We start from the raw sequence: 21,436 nt of genomic DNA on the forward strand, positions 1-21,436 counted from the left end.
CACACACACACACACACACACACACACACACACACACACACACACACACACACACACACACACACACACACACACAAATCAGCAGTAGACGAAACCAAATTCGAACTTGATCAGTAACTTGTTATAGCAAAGCAATGTACCAAATATCAAATAATGAATATCTGCAAGCACAACAAAAAAGTCCGGAAAACTGATAATTCATACTATTTTTCAAAGTCAAAGGGTCCCGTGGGGATCCGGTTAGAGTAGATCATCAGTACCCCTTGCTTGTCGTAAGAGGCGACTAAATGGGGCGGTCCTTCGGATGAGACCGCAAAAAACCAATTCCCATGTCACAGCAGGTGTGGCACGATAAAGATCCTTCCCTGCCCAAAGGCCGTAAGCGTAAACCTAAATTTTGCAGCCTTTCATCGTCAATGGTAATGTCTCCATATGAGTGAAATATTCTCGAGAGGAACATTAAACAATATCAAATCAATCAATGAATCTAAGTCCAGGGGCCATAATTTGGTGAAAAATCAACGGACAGAAACGAAATTCAAACTTGGTCTGTAACTTCATATGCAAAGCAATGTATTAAATATCAAATCAGTATCTGCAAGCACAAGAAAAAAGAAAGTTCGGTAAACTTATAATTCATGCTATTTTTCTAAGTCTAAGGGCCATAACTTAGTAAAAAATCAACGGACAGAGACACAATTCAAACTTGATCTGTAACTTGTTATGGTAAAGCAATGTACCTGCTAAGTCCTCAACCGACCAATACCGCAAGTAGTTCTTGACATAACACCAGCAGAAGAGCCCCTCAGCATCAACACCAATGCACCAACCAAGGCAGAGATAATCAAATCGTTGAAGAATGGTAAGGCAGCAGATCCTGACGGCATCCCCCAGAAGCTCTAAAGGTCGAAACGACAACAGCAGCATAGCTGTTACATCCTCTTATAGTGAAGATATGGGAACGGGAGCAAGTGCCTGCCGACTGGAAGCTTGGGTACCTGGTGAAGCTCCCGAAGAAAGGCGACCTCTCCCAGTGCAGCAACTGGCGAGGAATCATGCTGCTGTCCATTCCCAGCAAGGTACTCACAAGAATCATCCTGGAGAGAATGAAAGAGGCATTAGACAAGGAGCTGAGAGCAGAACAGGCGGGTTTCAGGCAGGAGTGATCATGCACGGACCATATCGCCACTCTGCGTATCATTATTGAGCAATGCGTAGAGTGGCAGTCTCCCTTCTACACGACCTTTGTCGACTTCGAAAAAGCATTCGACAACGTCGACAGGGAGACTATCTGGAAGCTGATGCAGCACAATGAAATTCCACAAAAGGTCATCAACATCACCAAGAAGCTGTACGAGGACTCAACCTGCCAGATCATCCACAACGGGAAGCTGACCAACCCCTTCCCAGTGAAGACAGGAGTGAGGCAAGGCTGTATACTGTCAAAGACAATTTTCCTGATCGTCATAGACTGGATCATGAGAAGAACCACTGAGGGCAGCAACACTGGCATCCAGTGGACCCTCACCAAACATCTAGAGGACCTGGATTTTGCGGATGACATCAGCCTTCTGTCTCACAAGCAACAACACGCCCAGGCCAAGCTTACCCGACTAGCGGAGGAGGCAGAAAAGACCGGCTTGAAAATCAACACCAAGAAAACAGAGGTGATGCAAATGAACAACCGACTCAACCAACCACTGCAGCTGCACGGAAAGGACCTCGTAGAAACTGACCGCTTCGTCTATCTAGGAAGCGTGGTTAACATTGATGGCGGCGCAGACGAGGACGTTAGGAGCCGGATCAACAAAGCAAGGGTAGCGTTAAACACCCTACGACCCATCTGGAACTCCAGAGCCCTATCCCAGCACAGCAAGGTCCGCATCTTTAACACCAATGTCAAAGCAGTCCTCCTCTATGGATCCGAGACATGGCGAGTAACCAACACCATCACCAACAAGATACAGACTTTCGTCAACAAGTGCTTGCGCCACATCCTCAACATCAGGTGGCCGGAGAAGATCTCGAACGTAGAACTATGGAAAAGAACCAGCCAAAATCCAATAGGTCAGGACATCAAGAAAAGAAAATGGGGCTGGATAGGATATACGCTCCGCAAACCAACTGACAACGTCACAAGACAAGCACTAGAGTGGAACCCACAGGGAAAAAGGAAAGTAGGACGGCCCAAACAGTCCTGGAGAAGATCCGTCGAGAGCGAAATGAAGGAAGCCGGAATGACCTGGACTCAGCTGAAGAGAGCAGCCCATCACAAAGTCCGTTGGCGTGGTGTTCTTGCAGCCCTATGGTCCACCGGGAGTCAACAGGAATAAGTCAAGTAAGTCAAGTCCAGGGGCCATAATTTGGTGAAAAATCAACGGACAGAGACACAATTCAAACTTGATCTGTAACTTGTTATGGTAAAGCAATGTACCTGCTATGACTGAATGCTATCATCTTCTACAGCTGGTGACGTCAAAAAAAGAATTATAAACATTTAGAAGCTAAACTCAGGCGTCAGTGTTTACGAAAGGAGGGTGATTTACTCGAACATCTCCGTAAACAAAACCCAAAAGCATTCTACAAACATTTTCCAAAAAGAAGGCCAAAAAATACTCCGATAGACTTAGAATCGTTCCACAATCATTTTAAAGATTTAGCTACATTTGTTCCCACAGAAGATTATTCTAATGTGGAAAACACAGGACCTAGAGTTTTTAATGAACTAGATATGGAAATTACCGAGAAAGAAATATCTGAAGGTATTGATCATTTAAAACGGGGGAAATCCCATGGTTTGGACTCTATTTTGAATGAGTATTTCATGGAATTTAGAGAATTTTTGTACCATATTTGCATATTATTTTTAATCGAATCTTATCATCAGGATTTTTTCCAACACAATGGTCTGACGCTGTTATTGTGCCTGTTTTAAAAAAGGTGACCCTTCTGATCCAAATAATTACAGAGGAATACGTCTTGTTAGTTGTTTCTGCAAACTGTTTACTTCCATACTAAACAGAAGACTCGTCTCATGGGCAGCCTCGTATGATATTATTTCAGATGCACAATTTGGTTTTCAACCCAAGTTAGGTACTACGGAGGCAATTCTTGCGCTTCATTGTCTTATAACACAATCACTCCAATCCAAAAAACGATTACATTGTTGCTTCGTGGATTATAAGAAGGCATTCGATTCAGTTAATAGGGAAATTTGTATAGAAAATTAAAACACTACAGTATACAAGGGAAGCTGCTTACCATTGTTCGCTCCATGTATGGTAGGATTAGAACCTGTGTAAAATCCTCTGGTCACATTTCACAGTTTTTTGAAAAGCACATTGGTCTTTTACAAGGAGAAGTGTTGTCTCCCCTGTTTTTTGTATTTTATATGAATGACCTTCAAATTGAATTTATCAAAAAAAAGTAATCATCCGACTGATTTACAGTTATTAAGTCTTTATATTTTGATGTATGCTGATGACATGGTGTTGCTTGTAGAATCGGTTATTAAACTACAAAATATGTTAAATACACTGCAAAGTTATACAGATGAATGGGATGTAGTTGTTAATGTAGCAAAAACTACAATTGTTGTATTTACAAATGTAGAAATGGTGGGAAGATTCGCACAGATGATAAATGGTTGTGTAAAGGTGAAAGTATAGAAGTATTAGATCAATTTGTTTACTTAGGCGTTTTATCTAATTTTAATAATAAATTTTTGGTAACGAAGAAAGTTAGCATTACAAGGTCGCAAAGCATTATTTGCCCTTAAATCAACTATAAAACAATTGTATTTAGATCAGTGTACCTTATTCTCTCTTTTCGATACTTATGTCTGTAGTATTTTGAATTACAGATGTGAAGTGTGGGGATTACATAAAAGACCTGACATTGAAAAGGTTCACCTGGATTTTTTTAAAATTTGTACTTGGTGTTCGTAAAAGCACTAATACAACCATGGTTTATTTTGAAACAGGACGTTTACCATTGTATCATGTTCGTATTTTGAGAATGTTCAAGTTTTGGTTTAAACTATTGCAGTCTGAAAATTGGATACTTAATGCTGTATATGAATGTTTATACAATATCTGTGAAAATACAAAGCATGCAATTCGTAACTGGGCTACTTTTATCAAGGAACAACTTGATTGTTTGGGACTTGGTTATATGTGGCATGATCAAAATAACTTAAATAGCCATGTTTGTTTGCCAATAATACAACAAAGATTGAAGGATTATTTTATTCAAAATTTACATAGCAACATGCAGTATGAATCAAAATGCACTATTTACAAACATTTGGTTGATAATTTTTGCTTGCAATATTACCTAGAAAAATCTATTCCTAAATTGTGCGAAAAGGGTATCTCCAAAATAAGGTTATCATCACATAATTTATCCATAGAAACTGGCAGACATAAAAATGTACCAGGTGAAAAAAGGTTTTGTAAAACATGTATCACTGAAATTGAGGATGAATACCACTTTTTGTTAGTCTGTCCTGTATATTGTCAGATTAGAGCTAAATTAGTGAAAAAGTATTACTGGAGTAAACCCTCCATGTTCAAACTTATACAACTATTAAGTGTGAACAATGTTAAAGAACTTTGTAACGTAGGAAAATTTATTTGTAAAGCTCTTGAACTAAGAACAGTCTATAATATGTAATTTGTATCGTCATTCTCTCTTTTTTAGCTCACCTGAGCTGAAAGCTCAAGTGAGCTTTTCTGATCACCCGTATTCCGGCGTCCGTCCGTCTGTCTGTCCGTCTGTCCGTCCGTCTGTCCGTCTGTAAACTTTTCACATTTTCAACTTCTTCTCAACAACCACTGGGCCAATTTCAACCAAAGTTGGCATAAAACATCCTTAGGTAAAGGGAATTCTAAATTGTTAAAATAAAGGGCCAGGCCACCTTCCAAGGGGAGATAATCAAGAAAAGGTAAAAATAGGGTAGGGTCATTAAAAAATCTTCTTCTCAAGAACCACTGGGCCAGAAAAGATGAAATTTATATGAAAGCTTCCTTATATAATGCAGATTCTAAATTGTTAAAATCATGGCCCCCGGGGGTCAGATGGGGCCACAATAGGGGATCAAAGTTTTACATACAAATATATAGGAAAAATCTTTAAAAATCTTCTTCTCAAGAACGACTGAGCCAGAAAAGCTGAGATTTATATGAAAGCTTGCTTATATAATGCAGATTCTAAATTGTTAAAATCATGGCCCCCGGGGGTCGGATGGGGTCACAATAGGGGGTCAAAGTTTTACATACAAATATATAGGAAAAATCTTTAAAAATCTTCTTCCCAGAACCACTAAGCCAGAAAAGCTGAGATTTATATGAAAGCTTTCTGATATAGTGCAGATTCAGGTTTGTTAAAATCATGCCCCCCCCCCCCCCCTGGGGTAGGATGGGGCCACAATAGGGGATCAAAGTTTTACATACAAATATATAGGGAAAATCTTTAAAAATCTTCTTCTCAAGAACCATTGGGCGAAAGAAGTTCACATTTACATGAAAGCTTTCTGACATAGTGTAGATTCAAGTTTGCAAAAACCATGGCCTCCAGGGGAAGGTTTGGGGCCATAATAGGGACTACGGTTTTACATGCAAATAGATCTGGAAAATCTTCTGATATGGACCGAGGTGACTCAGGTGAGCGATGTGGCCCATGGGCCTCTTGTTTTTTTTACCGTCATTATACTATTGTATTTACATCTGCTAGATGTCTTTGTAAGAATTGGCCGTTTATTTTTAACTTTGTAATTATTATCCATGGTAATGCTATAAGATGTATGTCTTTCGCAATAAAGAATTATAAGTCTCAATATGAGGGGAAAAGTCTCGATGGAACGTAAAAAAAAACACAAAAAAAACAAACACAAAAAACCAAAGAATTTTGGCTTGTTTAATTGTACGCTTTCCGCGTATGGTCTTTCTGACTATGTTATATAAATTGTGTATCGTTTCAAATGTTCAATTCAACCCACTATCTCTTGAAAAAGTTTTAGCGACCAAAGATCTAATGGTGTCAGAGTATGATACTATATATTACGCATAGGAAAAACACACTTAAAATATCTTTCTTCGTATGGCATCATAAAACGAGTTGATCTACTTTATTTGCGTTTGGTGCTTAAAAGAAAAAAAAAAACAGTCCCATAATGCAAACTAAGGACGGTCCACGTATATCCTATTGTATCGATAAATATACATAGTGTACATGTATTTTTCACATAGATTGTATTTTTAAATTGGCTTATGATTGCAATAAAAATACGAATATGCATTTACCGTACCATATTAGCTTCTTGAGTATATTTCCTTCGTGTGGAAGAGTAAATCTCGCGCTCGTGGAAACAATAAAAAAGAAGGGGGGGTTCTTAGTCATGCGTTTTCTTGCCAGTTTACCGCAAGTGTTTAGCGACTTTTTTTTTCTTCGACTCTCCTAGGCACCTGATTCCACCTCTGGTGTGTCCAGGGGTCCGTGTTTACCCAACTATCTATTTTGTATTGCTTGTAGGAGTTATGAGATTGATCACTGTTCGTTATCTTCACCTTGCATATCTATTTCATTTCAATATGTTTTTTTGTAATTCACAGATTTAATATATACGATAAAGTTTCAGTAACGCTAATCATTCTAATGTACAATGTGGGTCAATCAGATTCCTGGCGATTCAAATATATGTAAAGTAGTGGGCGTGCAATGTCTGTCTCTGGCCTTTCGTGTGTGTAAGGTTGGTTTTTTTTTTGTGTACATTAATTCCATCTGGTCACTTACAAAGCTCAAATCTATGGGATATATAAGAAATTAGAAAATGTTTGTTCCATATATAAGATAAATGAATATAATATGTTATGAAATATGTTTTAATGAGATCTCGACAGCCAAATTAATTTTGATAGATTACGCTTCCCCGAGGTGGTCGGTATATATCAACAAAGCGCATCGAAAACATAACACGATGTTCGCCCGTCGTGTAATTCGTGACATAATGGACTGCTAAAAACTTCACGAATTAGAATACCAACATGGACTTTGAAAAAAACCCCACTGACTTTGTTATGATAGTCTGCTGGGGAAAGTACAACTTTATCAATATCATCTAAATGGATTATATGTGATGTGCTGCAGATGTATGCTGTTCTTCGAAATGCGCTTTGACCTAGAGTCGTCCACGTCACTGTAGCAGGCGTAAACACAGAACGAACAAACATGGTACACTTCTGGAGGCTCTCGTGTTATTGTCTCGTTGTCATATGGGTTTATTCAGCATCAACAGTGATATCGTTACCGATTGATAGTGATTCTCCTTTATTAAACACTACTGAACAAAACAGCGGGCTTCTACCTCATGGATGGGATGAATTTTGCACTCTGAAGAAGGAGAGTGGTGACAAACTTAAACACTACTATTGTGATATAAAAAAATCAGACTCTGGAAAATGGGATTTTCTGGAATTGAGAGATCACATCAACAAAAAACCAGTTAAGTATAAATTTGATATCCGTTGTGAACCTCCGGCAAGTATTTCTGTTCCATGGCCGTTGAAGGCGAGGAATCTCAGACATCTAAAAATTGAAACCTGCGAATTGGAACATTATCTACGTGAATATACCCAACAGTCTTTTATAAACATTCCGGATGAACTCGAGTATCTTCATGTTGTCAATAGTGTTGTGATTATTGATATAATGGATGTGTTAAGTATTTCCATGAATATTTCGAAACTTGATAAAGATTTTGACTGTGGACACGAAGAAACATTACGACATTTTACATTCAGAAATGTTAGTTGTGCTTTCGGTAAGTCCATGGAATTTTTTTTGACTAGTATGTTTAACAACGATACTGATTCTATGTTAAATGAAATCATAAACACGATATCTAAAATGGTACCAAAATCTCGCCTAATCAGTCATAAATGTATATATCAATATCTTGAATATGTGGACCTCAGCATCAGCAATCAATCTTCAAAATTTCACACAGATCTGTCCACTGAAAATTCGGTGTGTCCCGCTTTAAGAGTCCTCAATTTATCCGATACTGGAGGTGTTAGCTTTGTAGAGGCTCATAGGAAATGGTTTCGTTATTATCCACAACTAGAGGTGATGGACTTATCATACAACTTCTTCACAGAGCTAGAATTTTACACAGCACATGATGTGTGGGATGTTCCCATGTTGACAATGAACATCTCCCACAACAACATCTCTGAATTCAAGGTTGACAAACTAGAAGAACTTGTAGAAATGAAAAAGCTTTTCATTGATTTTAGTCACAATCCCCTGAATTGTTCTTGTACAGAAGAGGCTAGACAACTCATTACTTATGTTAACGATCCATCGAAATGGCTTTTACCAAAGTACCGAAGATACATTTTTATGAAGGACTTGGAGTGCATGTACCCTAAAAGTATTCGTGGAAAACGACTAGCAGATCTAAAAGTGGAGGATCTAAACTGCAAACTTGAGCGTCTTGAAAAAATAGCAGTTGAGGCTGTTGTGTTTCTGAACTTGCTCTCGGTTGTGGTCATCATTGTCATCATAATCTTGCTAAAATTCAGAAGAGAAATCAGAATATTAACTTATACAAGATTTAACATCGTTTTACCATGTCAACCTATTGAAACATTCGAAAATAAGAAATTTGACGCTTTTGTTTCCTATAGTAACCATGACCAAGACTGGGTCACCAGTGTGTTTGAGGATACTGCTTCAAATAACCCTCTTGGCAACTTTAAGTTCTGTTTACATCACAAAGACTTCATGCCAGGAAAAACAATTTTTGACAATGTGATAGACTGCGTGGAAGCCAGTCGACATACTGTAATTGTTCTCTCAAAGCATTTTTTGAACAGTCACTATTGCATGTACGAATTTCATGAGGCATTTCAACAAAGCATTTACGAGAGAAAACGGCATTTGTTGTTTATCATGATGGAAGATATTCCTACTAATGATCTTCCTAATGATTTAAAACGCTGTCTGAAGACATTTACGTATATTAGGAAAGATGATAACATATTTATAGATAGACTGGTATACGCCTTGTCCTACAAAGGCCAAAAAGCCATGGTCACTGATAGCCGGTGTCGAAGTGCCGCCTACTCAAACCAAACGTCTTGTGAGACGGACATAACAGAAACTGGTAGTGATGGAAACTCGAGCCCGATATCAATCATGGATCGACATGACATATTTCCAGACCTAATCAACGAAAAGAACATCGTTAGTGTTAAAAATGAGAAAAATAACTTTCTATGATCTAGTGGAATGAAGTTTTTATTTGCAGGGACCATTTATTATTGTTGTTTTGAATATCTCAAGACTAATTAGTATTACTAAAATTATTGTTACAATGTAAGAAATGGGGTGTCTACTGTGGAAATGGCAATACGTGTACATAATACACTGGAGTAGTTTATATCATGTAGTGGACCATGTTAAATTAAATGTACATGTGTATTATGTAATTCATTATAACCTATGGTTTCTTCTTCTCAGCGTAGCAAGTGCTCTTTTAATATAAATGTCATACTGGATTTGATTATCATTCTCGTGGTAAGGACATGTCTCATTATGCAAACCCACCCCACCCCCTAAATGAACACTAGGACCTGTTAGATTCAATGTTTATTGTGAATGTCTTAGAAAGCTCACGCACACACACACACACACACACACACACACACACACACACACATATATATATATATATATATATATATATATATATATATATTATATATATATATCTGTATATTCGACAACAAATAAAACATATTCTGCCTAACATGACAAGTTCTGGTCAGGCAGGATTTATACCTGGGAGATATATCGGAGAAAATACACGTCTTGTATATGATCAATTTGAATTGATAGAAATAAAGGATATTCCAGCACTGCTGGTCATGGTGGACTTTGAAAAGGCTTTCGATTCAGTTTCATGGAAATTTATTCAAGAAACTCTAGCATTTTTCAATTTTGGTCCACAGGGTGGGTTGAAAATGATTGATGACATAGGGTTTTACATATAAAAGCTTTGAAATCAACATGGATAAGGAGAATTATTAATGACAGACGCGTGGCCAGAAAGAAAATGAAGTGCACGTAACGTATTGCAAGGGGTCTGGGGGCTGCCGTGTTACTAATTATGGCATTATAAACTACCAATTGTGAAAAATAGTACAATTGTCATTATATTATAGATAATTGTTCTAATTATTTATCTTAAGGTATGTATACATTTGTTTTCATGAATGGAAAGCACTGAAAGAAAATTTACTTGATATATGCCTCATTTTTACAAAAAGTGTACAAGAAACATTGAGAAAATTGGACATTACGTCATTTTTATGGAGATTCCGCTGACACAAACATTTAAATTTGATACTGAATTAAGGATGAGCCTCTGCTTAACAGAAAATATTTAAAAAAAAATCACATGTCATCACATTTATTTTTATCCCAGGGCCAGTAATGTAGAGGCACCCCCTTGAAATAGACAATGAGAATCATTGCAAAAATTTAATGTAACGGCACTTTAACACATATTTCTCTTACCAAAGAATAAACTTTTTATGCTTAATAAAAAATAAACATCTGCTTAACAGAAAACAGTAAAATAATCTTAATGTTACTGCATTTATTTTATCCAAGGGCCAATAATGTAAGGTACACGGAAAAAGCAATATGCGTTTCATAACAAAGTTATCATGATTAACATTTTAAATGGACAAGTAAGAATTAAAATAAAGTCATCATTTAGTTTGCATTCTAAATGAAATCCAATTTTGGTAATACTATGCATGAACTTTGCCTGATACAACAGAAAAAAATGTTTGTGTACTACATGTACATGGCTCATTTTTACACCACATGAGCAGCCTTTGAGACATTGATACATATATACAGTAAGCATATATCTAAAAACACGATCTACATTTTGTAAAAACAAAATAAAATATAACAGTCCTAAAGATTTGACAAATACTATACAACTTTTCCAAAGACAGATTTTGGCTTTGACACTCTCGGTTTCTTAGAATCTTGCAAGTTCTCACTAAACACGTTATGAATACCATTGTTAGGATCTCGCAAGTGAATAACCTTCAGTTTAGGCAACGATAAAGAAAGTCCCACAAGCTTCTTTTGTGTTGTGGAAATAACTTTCTCTGCAACAAGGGGGTCCAAAGATTCCTTACATTTATAATAAGACAAGTGAAATATGTCCTCATTCTTACAATGTGATTTTAACTTTAAAGTCCGTTAAAAGGTTAAGTCTATTTAACTGGTGCAATAGAACTGGAATGTCAACATTTTGAATGCTGTGTCCTATCAAAATGGCATTTGGAAAGCGTGACAGGAATTTAATAAAATTATGAAGTCCATCAGCTGCTGTTGTTGACTCTACGCTTAGACCTTTATGCTTGAGGACACCTCTAACATATGTAAGTCCTAATGATAAAAAATCAGAATAACGTTATTTTTATGCATATACCAAATGCTCTGCAGAAGAAAGAAATAGACCAGTGAATTAACATGACTTGTTCATTTTTTGTTCAAAACTGACATTTTATGTTCAAAGCATCTGATGCTGTAATACTGATGCTGCAAGTTGGTTTCATGTACATATCGAAGGTATCTTTTCCACAAACAGAAGCTATTTGGATAATTTCTGATGTTCTGACTGATATGAGAAAATGGTATATTTCTTAAAACTCTTTGAAATGTCTCTCAATTTAAATCTTATCTTTGACAATAAAGAGTTTACACAATCCTAGTCCAGTTGTTTCAAGATCAAAAAATATTGATGGAGTGCAATGAAGAGACACTTTAGTGGGCTCAATGTCGATGTCTTGTGAATCAACAGATTCCTCCAGCCCAATCTTTGAACAATAGCTTGCACCTATGAAAATAAATAGATTTGTGTATACATGCAACTGTTAATCAGTTCTTCCCCTAAAGATTATCCATACAGAGTTTAACGATTCAGAGTTTGAAAATCCCTTTGTTATTCAAATTCAAAATAGTTACCTTCTAAAACAGACTGAGTGACATCTTTTGACGCTCTCAATTTCGTCAATTCTAGACGACGGTGTTTCACACTTTTTTTGAACTTGGGCTAATCACTGTCGCTTCAATTTTTTCCCCAATTTTATTGTATATTTAACAGTGAATCTTCCTGGGGACATGTGGCATCGTTTGTTAAGCTGAAAGAACTTTCAGATTTTATTATGTAAGATGGGCAATGCAAGTTGTCATTAATCATCACTACATTATAGGCACTGTAATAAATAGACATTTCGTATCAACAAGAGAGAACAAAGAAACTTTAAAATGGAAAACATCAAACCTGAAACAAAAAATAACACAACCCAGACTAAAATAAAATCAACAAACCAAATAACCTACTAGTAACTCAACTGTTCATAAACGACGCAGTCCACCTCTGATATAACTGTAGCCCTCATTCTTTTGACAAACAGTAGCCGAGACTCTTGTTTTCAAACTCTCAGAGCCTCCATAAAACCTGCCATCATTACAATTTATCTGTTTACTGAATTCTTATGCACTGTTTCTCTTTTATTAATAATCATCGAATTACTTTCAAGAGCAGAAGGTACCTACAGCCGTTGGTTGGATGGAGAGTGGCTTGCCGTAAGGAAGCAGAAGGTACCTACAGCCGTTGGTTGGATAGAGAGTGGCTTGCCGTAAGGAAGCAGAAGGTACCTACAGCCGTTGGTTGGATGGAGAGTGGCTTGCCGTAAGGAAGCAGAAGGTACCTACAGCCGTTGGTTGGATGGAGAGTGGCTTGCCGTAAGGAAGCAGAAGGTACCTACAGCCGTTGGTTGGATGGAGAGTGGCTTGCCGTAAGGAAGCAGAAGGTACCTACAGCCGTTGGTTGGGTGGAGAGTGGCTTGCCGTAAGGAAGGTACCTACAGCCGTTGGTTGGGTGGAGAGTGGCTTGCCGTAAGGAAGCAGAAGGTACCTACAACCGTTGGTTGGGTGGAGAGTGTCTGGCCGTAAGGAAGCAGAAGGTACCTACAGCCGTTGGTTGGGTAGAGAGTGGCTTGCCGTAAGGAAGGTACCTACAGCCGTTGGTTGGGTGGAGAGTGGCTTGCCGTAAGGAAGGTACCTACAGCCGTTGGTTGGGTGGAGAGTGGCTTGCCGTAAGGAAGCAGAAGGTACCTACAGCCGTTGGTTGGGTGGAGAGTGGCTTGCCGTAAGGAAGCAGAAGGTACCTACAGCCGTTGGTTGGGTGGAGAGTGGCTTGCCGTAAGGAAGCAGAAGGTACCTACAGCCGTTGGTTGGGTGGAGAGTGGCTTGCCGTAAGGAAGGTACCTACAGCCGTTGGTTGGGTGGAGAGTGGCTTGCCGTAAGGAAGGTACCTACAGCCGTTGGTTGGGTGGAGAGTGGCTTGCCGTAAGGAAGGTACCTACAGCCATTGGTTGGATGGAGAGTGGCTTGCCGTAAGGAAGCTTCTTTGGTTTGGATCCTTCTGATCACAATTCTTATGTTCATCTCACCTTGGCGTACATCGTTTAAACAGTAAAACCAGTTTGTCCGGTAATCATTAACACAAACACAAGAGAACGTATCCATGTACAGATAGCCGATAGCACTGTGAATATATGCACAACAGCCTGATGCCTTTGTATTAGAAAAGATAATTAAAGTATTCGGTTTTCATCGTTATTCTTGCGGTTTTTTCTCTATTACTATTTTTCTTACGATTTTTGTATACGCAAATTCTCTCAAAAGCATAGACATATTTTTGTTGAAATTTCAGGAATGGTAAGAGTTATTTCCTTTTACTCGATAGCTTTTTTCTTCAATTTTGATTACGTCATTTATTAGTAAATCGCTTTATCGATTTTCAGAGTGTCAGTTGTTAAAATGATATAAGATGTTTAAAGAGAAAGATGAGGATAATGGATAAACCTATTTGACGACATCGAGTCTTATGGACTGATCCCTTAAATAAAGTACCACGGGTTTAAAGTATTTCTTAAATATTTTGAAGTCTTTGACGAATTTATGAACTTTTAATAGGAAAGGAGAAAATGCAACTGACCAGACCGGGATTCAAACCGGGTCCCTGATTCTCTAGTCAGGTCCTCAACCAACTGAGCTATCTGACCACAGGCGATAAAACCCGTATGACCGCCACATTTCTCCCTCCTTTAATGTCTTCACACCTTGAAGACGTCAACCCAGGATGTTCCCCTGGCAGGCATTTTCACCTTTCAGTTCCAGGGACTGGTCTACTGCACCAAATGTAATGGGTAGGGAGAAAATGCAATGGACCAGGCCAGGATTCGAACACGGACCCCCTGAATCTCCAGATATGTACTCTCCCAACTGAGCTATATGACCACCGGCGATCGCAAAAAATCCTGTTAAACGTTTTTGTACAAAAGTTATAGATTATGACTAGACCCATTCAACAATATCAAGTTTTAGGGACCAGTTCCGCATATAAGGGTCAAGAGGGGTCGAAATATTTCTCTAATATATCAAAATATATGAAAAATTTGTGAAGCAAGTTATATAAAAGGATCCATCATAATATAATTGAATCTTATTATTTCATTCAAAGGATTTAATCATTTCTGTAGAATCTCTCTCTCTCTCTCTCTCTCTCTCTCTCTCTCTCTCTCTCTCTCTCTCTCTCTCTCGCATTCTTCATCTACAATATCTACATAGTCTTCGATGATCAAGTCTGCAAGTATTTATTTATTATTATTTATTCATTGTTATTTAGCATATCCTTCTTTAATTGAGTCCCCCTAATTTTTTTTTTTTACACGTTATTACTTCACTCCAATACCAGATTGACTTCTATACCTGTGTGTGTGTGTGTGTGTGTGTGTGTGTGTGTGTGTGTGTATATATATATATATAGGTAAAAAATAAAAATGAAACACTTTAGCTTTAGCTTTAGCGCTTTCATTTCAAATCTTCAGAAGCTTTACATTTGCATAACAAAGCTTTACTAAACGTCTTCGTGTTTCATTTTTATTTTTTACCTATACTTTTACCGATCATTGCGAAAAGTAACTATTATCTATCTATCTATCTATCTATCTATCTATCTATCTATCTATCTATCTATCTATATATATATATATTCGAGAACGGAACAAGTGTAGGGGGGATGAAGAGGTCACTATCTGATCGCCACTCCTGTATTGAGTAACGATATAAGTACCATAAAACTGTCGCAGGTCCATTGATATAATCTCCATATACATTATATAAATATTGCATGTAGTTGAGGGTAACATTGAAAATTTTCACCCCGAGAAAACCATTGTCAACCGAGGCGTAGCCGAGGTTGACAATGGTTTCTCGAGGGGTGAAAATTTCAATGTTACCCTCAACTACATGCAATATTTGTTTTATTATACTGAATGTTATGTAAACAGGAAAGCAGAAAAACTTACGTCTGTTGACATTTGATCAATCACTGTCAAGCGATATTTCTTATATCGATGCAGGTAATCCCGTTTATTACAAACGTTCAAATGACGTTGTCTACCAATCTACGGCGAACCGTACGCGCATAAATTTGACGCATGTGATAATTTTTTATAATATCACCCGTTGTCAAGTACTGTTACCCGTTGCTAGATATTATCACCCTGGGGCGCGTCCTTTCTGTTCTCAGAGGGTAACAATATGTTTTTTCAAATGCTTCTCGACCAATCAGATTCGAGTATTTTACATGAAAGTATAATAATAAAAATTAACAGTAATTACGAAGATTGTGAAATATTGACGATTTGTAATCTACGTTATCTCCTTTTTGATCACTATCGTAACACTATCATTTAGATTAGTGTGCGATATTTTGTTTATTTCATAACTATACAAGTCGATCTATCATTTATATGTAACATTTCAGAAAATTTGCTCCTTCTCTTTACATTGATAGAGTTGAAAAATCTTTGATCTGAAACGATTGCCCTATAGAATAAGGAATTCTAGAGATAATATAAATTTTTCTTCACTAATTTCACAATTCGTATATCAAAGACTTTCGTACATGTAAACTCTCAAAACCAAGTAATTTTTTTAATGTAACAATATATTGAATTAAGATGTTTTGCTAAATTGTAGATAACGTAGATTACAAACTAAAAATGGACAGATCTATTCCACTGAGCATTATTTTTTTAATGATTTGTGGTTGGGTGTTAAATTTTTGAAATTTGATGTTATTAATGTTCTTTTTTCATCACCTATCGTTCAAAAAAGTATTCTGAAAACTTTATTTTTTGTAAATTCTTCAGAAAAAGTGTCCGCATTATATGAGAAGAGGTGTTTAGACTTTTGCTTTAGGATATGTATGATGACTAACAAAGGAAATGCATAGCTAATTATATTTTCCGAAAAGTCTTTTATCTGTCTGAGTGTCACACAGAAATGATCACCTTAGTATCGACTTTGTAAATGTCAACATGTGTACTAGGCTAACTAAAAGTACGTTTGCACCGTTGAAAAGACCATATTTTAATGTTATTTACAGGTTTTCGAAAAATAATATATTCATTGATTTATATGGTCGGCTACCCCCCCCCCCCCCCCCCACAACTAAATAAAAGAATAAACAGTATTACATTGGTACACGTAAATAGTTTTTATGATCATATGATACGTTTGGAAACACGGACATACCTTTGAATAAATGAGTTACACAGAGATCAATATCAAAGGACTATATTTGATACATTGCTGATATATATATGCCTCTACAGAACGTTAACATGTCTAATGAACTTACTTATATATGATATCATGTGAATCGATGTCTGTTAGAAATAGAGGTGACAATAAAAGTATCGTATATGATTGTTTTTATGACGTCAGAAAATAGTTGATCATTTCCCGTTATTTTTTTTGTGTTTCAAAGTAGTGTCAATTCTCCTGGACTACTTTCCCCTCCGAATAAATACGTCAAAATGTTATTTCCAGTTTTACTTATTAAAATCGCATTTTAAACGGTGAAGATTTTGTTTTTTGTGTTTAAAAGACAACTCAATTTGATGAGATTTTAACATCAAGGTTTTCTTTATTTCGAAAAAATTACCATATACTAAATAATTCAACTTCTTTTTTCTCTCTCGGTAAACGAAGCATATCCGTGATATTACGTGTTCGTATTTTATAAGTAAAGAAAACAAAATAACTTTATTTCTATGGAGCGCCAAACTAGCAAGACTTGAAGATACCTTTATTTTTTTTAAGATATCACTAACCATTTATTTGATGCACGCAACAATTCAATTAAAAATCTATTCAAGTAATTAATTAGATCTTCAATTCTGTGTTGCTGAATTGACGAGCGCTATAATTGAATTGTTGCTCTCTTCAAATGAATTGATGATATCAACAATTAAATTGGTGTACGTTACAGTTCCATTGAAGAGAGCGATTCATACTGGAATTATTGTTCTCTTCAATAGAAATGTAGCGCGCATCAATTCCATTAATTTGATATCATTAATTCAATTGATGTTCACAATAATTCTTTTAGAGAGAGCAACTATATAATTAGAGATATCTTCAATTCAACATATCCGCAATTGAATTAATGATCTCTTTCACTGAATTGTTGCTCTCTTTAAAACAATTGATGCGCGCATTAATTTCTTATACAAAAGCATTGTAAACAAAATAATTAAGGATCTTTATTTGATCACTTGGACCACCTTGACCGATTCCATCTAACCGGAATCTGCCGGAGTTTGCCGAAAGCATTTGAATTAAAGAGATCATCAGATCATTCATGCTGAACTCAAAATTAAATTATGCAAGCAATAATTCCACCACTTTGATGCGCACATCAATTTAATTGATAAGAGCAATAATTGCATTGATGCGCACATCAAAATAATTGCTCTCCTCAATTGAATTAATGTGCGTATTGAATCAATTATAATTGCTCTCATGAACTGAATTTGATGCGCGTATTATTTCAATTATTGCGCGCAATAATTGAATTGATGGTATCTTTAAATAAGATATCCTCAATTATTTGAGCATATGGTAATTTGGTACTTCATAGATTCCCCATGTTAATGTAAATTTAACAAAATTACAATAGAAGTAAATGGTTAAATAAGAACACGATGATTCGCCCCTCCCCTTCTCTGCTGATCAGAGATTTCACACCGGGAGATCTCTTTCGTTTGGGTATAAAAGCGTATAGATGTCGTTCTCCGCAACCTTCAGTTAAACACTTACTCAATATTTGGTGAAGACACCAGATTTCTTCTCATAGCATATACAGAACTAAATTATTCCCTACACTTAACCCGGTTGAGTCGATAGGGCAAGCTTAACAACGGTGAGCGTGGTCAGTAACATCATCGTGAGAGTATTGGGAACTTCACGGTGGTTTACAGTCTCTGAAAGAAACCTGGCATTTTCTTCCGAGGAAACTTAATAGATTCTACTGTTAATCACCATGTTAAAAATGTACACACATGAAGGAATATTTTTCATCAGCACCATCCTTCGGTTTAGGTTTTGTAACAATTGAAGAAGAGAAAGAGCAATGGTACGACGGCGTATTCGTGCCATTTTAACCTCGTACAAAATAAATGAATTAAATTAAATCGTACAAATTACATTTTAAATAGTTTTAAGCGCTAAGCGTAGCTTAAGCGCTTATTGCCGTCAGTTGGATTTTGCTTTCGTCATCATGTTTCCGGTTTATCGCCACCTATAGGCGAATTTATGCATCGCTGTAATCAAGTCGTGTTTAAAGTAGTCGTAATTTTGCAACCGATCTAGCACGGGGATAACATTCATATCTGCAGTTGCATTCCCCCCCCCCCCCCGGAAATACAGTTAGTTGAACAGGGAATAAAATATGTATAACAAGGGTGATATTTTTGTCCTCATTCTTGGGGAAAGTGAGACACAGATGCAGGTCATTCTTCAGTTAAAATTCCCATTTGAATCTTCGTCTGTAATAATTAAAGTGATTCAAAATCTAAAATTGAATACGAATATGTATATGAAACCGTTTTAGCTAGGGCGCCTTTGCATTGTTACCTTCGCATGGCGCTTAGAGGCCAGGAAAATCAATTTGCATGGTGCAATCTATAATTAGAAGCCACGTCATTAAGCTATACACGAATCAGGAGGGTTTTCCAAGTGTGTTTTGGCTGCTGTTCCGACTCAGTAAAATTTTTGTCCGACGCAGCAAAAATGTGTGCAACACAGTAAAAAATTAACTGATCCGCGTCCATTGTGAACGAGAAAGAATTTGTGCACGATTATGCTTTGACAGCGAAGGACAGAGATCGGTGTCTCAGAAGGATGATATTGCGTAACTGCTTACACCTTCCCCGATCATATATGTAAGTCGGTCATGCAGAAATTTAGAGGATGCAATGGTGTAACTTAAGCTTACTTTATTATTTCTAAACGACCAAGATATTCCTTCAGAATCATCGTCAACACAATCAAATTTGATTTCGTGATTTAGTTTCAAAAATGAAACGAAAAATAATAGTCTTGGGGCAAGGAAAAGATAAAAGGTACAACATTATATTATATTATATTATATTAACCATTTATTGCATGATAGTGAGGGAGATATGAAGATTTATTCACCCAAGAAAAATCATATTCCCCGAGGGCAACACCCGAGGGGAATATGATTTTTCTTGCGTGAATAAATCTTCATATCTCCCTCACTATCATGCAATAAATTGTTTATTATACCGAAACAAAGCAAGACCACAAAATTGCATTTGAGATTGGAGTCCGCTCATCTATACATTGTACATGTATGTAACTGAGATTGCCCTAACGGTAACACCGCGCCTCAACGAATTAGAAGGTACAAACAGCGAAATACAGTGATATGATAACCAGTTTTTGTTTTACCATTCTCCTTGAATGCTGATTTATTTGCTTGTTTTTGTATCAACCAAAATTAGGTGATTTTAAAACTGTGTATCAGAGACCCGCATATTTTATGGAAATAGAATGACTCGGACTTATTGTGGCGTCACAATGCATTTCGTCGTCTTTGACGTTAAAGTTATGGAAAATGCACGAGGCTGCCCAAGTGGTAAATATGATAGGGAGATATGATGTTTGAGAGGGAGATATGAAGTTTTGTTATCCCTGGCATGTGACCGTCTAGACCAATCAGATTACGCGTTGCATAGAATTCTCATACTGAGGTATAATAATATATTATATTATATTATGGAAGACAATACCCCGGTTTCAAGTATTCAAAACACCGCGTGGAATTTTACGAGGGCTGTATACTGAAATACACATGTTTAGAACAAGTGTTAGATAAACATTGCCAATGTGTCAAGCATGAATGTGAAATGGTTTGCGGTCCACAGCACGCTACATACAACGAAAAGTAATCGTGTTTTCAATTTCTTTGTACTTCAAACAAACAATTGACAATGACATGCATATGCTACATGTATTTCCGAACATGCAAATGATGAAAGGGGAGGGGCATGGATGTACTGTCGTTGTTCCTTGTCCCCACATTTTGTTTTCGCTGAACAATCTTTTCATATAAAAAAGATGCATTCAGTTTTTTGGTGAGATGCCTCTTCATTATTTCTAACAGCGGTTTGAACAATACCGTTTGAAAATTACTTTTGTAACTTTTCAGTGCCTAGTTTGGGATTCTCATTTAGCTACATTTACATGTTGTAAATTTTGCATATTTATTGCGAGTCACTTCTGTTACGTTGTTTTTTTCATATTAGAACTCCAACACAAGCTTCGAATCTTATGGGTTTTTTTTGCTAAGGTTATTAACATTTTCATATAAAGAACTGTTTTATAAAATTAAAACAATAGCAATGTGTATTATGTCTCATTCAGACAAACGGATGAGTCTCCTTTGCAATATGAATATGAGCTTTTACACAAGAAGTGTAATACATACAAGTTGATGAGTACAGCGTTTAATGTACCTGTGTACAAACTCTTGGTTTTTTTTTTTTTAGATTTACGTATAACAAACAATCACTACAATTGCTAAATGTAAATCCATGCTTATATGTTAGTCTAATTCATCATCATATTTGAATTAGTATATCCTCTTGCACTAACTTTCATGTTAAAAATGAGCTATCTCCACTCTTGTTGATGACGCAGTATTCAGTTTCAAAGTAATATTGCACATGTCTGATGAACATCTTTTCTAAATAACTTCCTAAATTTTGTTTTCAGTTATACATGTATTTATCGGACTTATTTGGATTCAGATTCTCTCCAACCTGATTTTGAATTGAAAATAACTTCATTATTGATTACAAAAAATAATTCCACTTTCATGGTTTGATTGCTATTTACAGATAATTATGCACTGGATTCTGTAGTACAAGTCATACAGATGCATGTTTATGTGTGTATT

The 21,436-nt window shown here is 36.5% G+C and overlaps 1 protein-coding gene and 1 pseudogene across 1 annotated transcript; one reads left to right on the forward strand and one right to left on the reverse strand.

Annotated features, from left to right (window-relative positions):
* Positions 1–8,127: 8,127 nt before the first annotated feature.
* Positions 8,128–9,282, forward strand: LOC130051483 (toll-like receptor 6). Its single transcript, XM_056153434.1, has one exon. The coding sequence runs from the start codon at positions 8,128–8,130 to the stop codon at positions 9,280–9,282; it is 1,155 nt and encodes a 384-aa protein (XP_056009409.1).
* A 1,975-nt stretch (positions 9,283–11,257) lies between these two features.
* LOC130051484 (uncharacterized) lies at positions 11,258–13,542 on the reverse strand (annotated as a pseudogene).
* Positions 13,543–21,436: the final 7,894 nt, after the last annotated feature.

This window comes from Ostrea edulis, chromosome 2 (assembly GCF_947568905.1).
Source record: "Ostrea edulis chromosome 2, xbOstEdul1.1, whole genome shotgun sequence".
In the NCBI taxonomy this organism is placed as follows: domain Eukaryota; kingdom Metazoa; phylum Mollusca; class Bivalvia; order Ostreida; family Ostreidae; genus Ostrea; species Ostrea edulis.

Excerpts from the sequence above, each read along its gene's own strand:
- LOC130051483 (XM_056153434.1), top strand. The coding sequence starts at position 8,128 with ATGGACTTATCATACAACTTCTTCACAGAGCTAGAATTTTACACAGCA.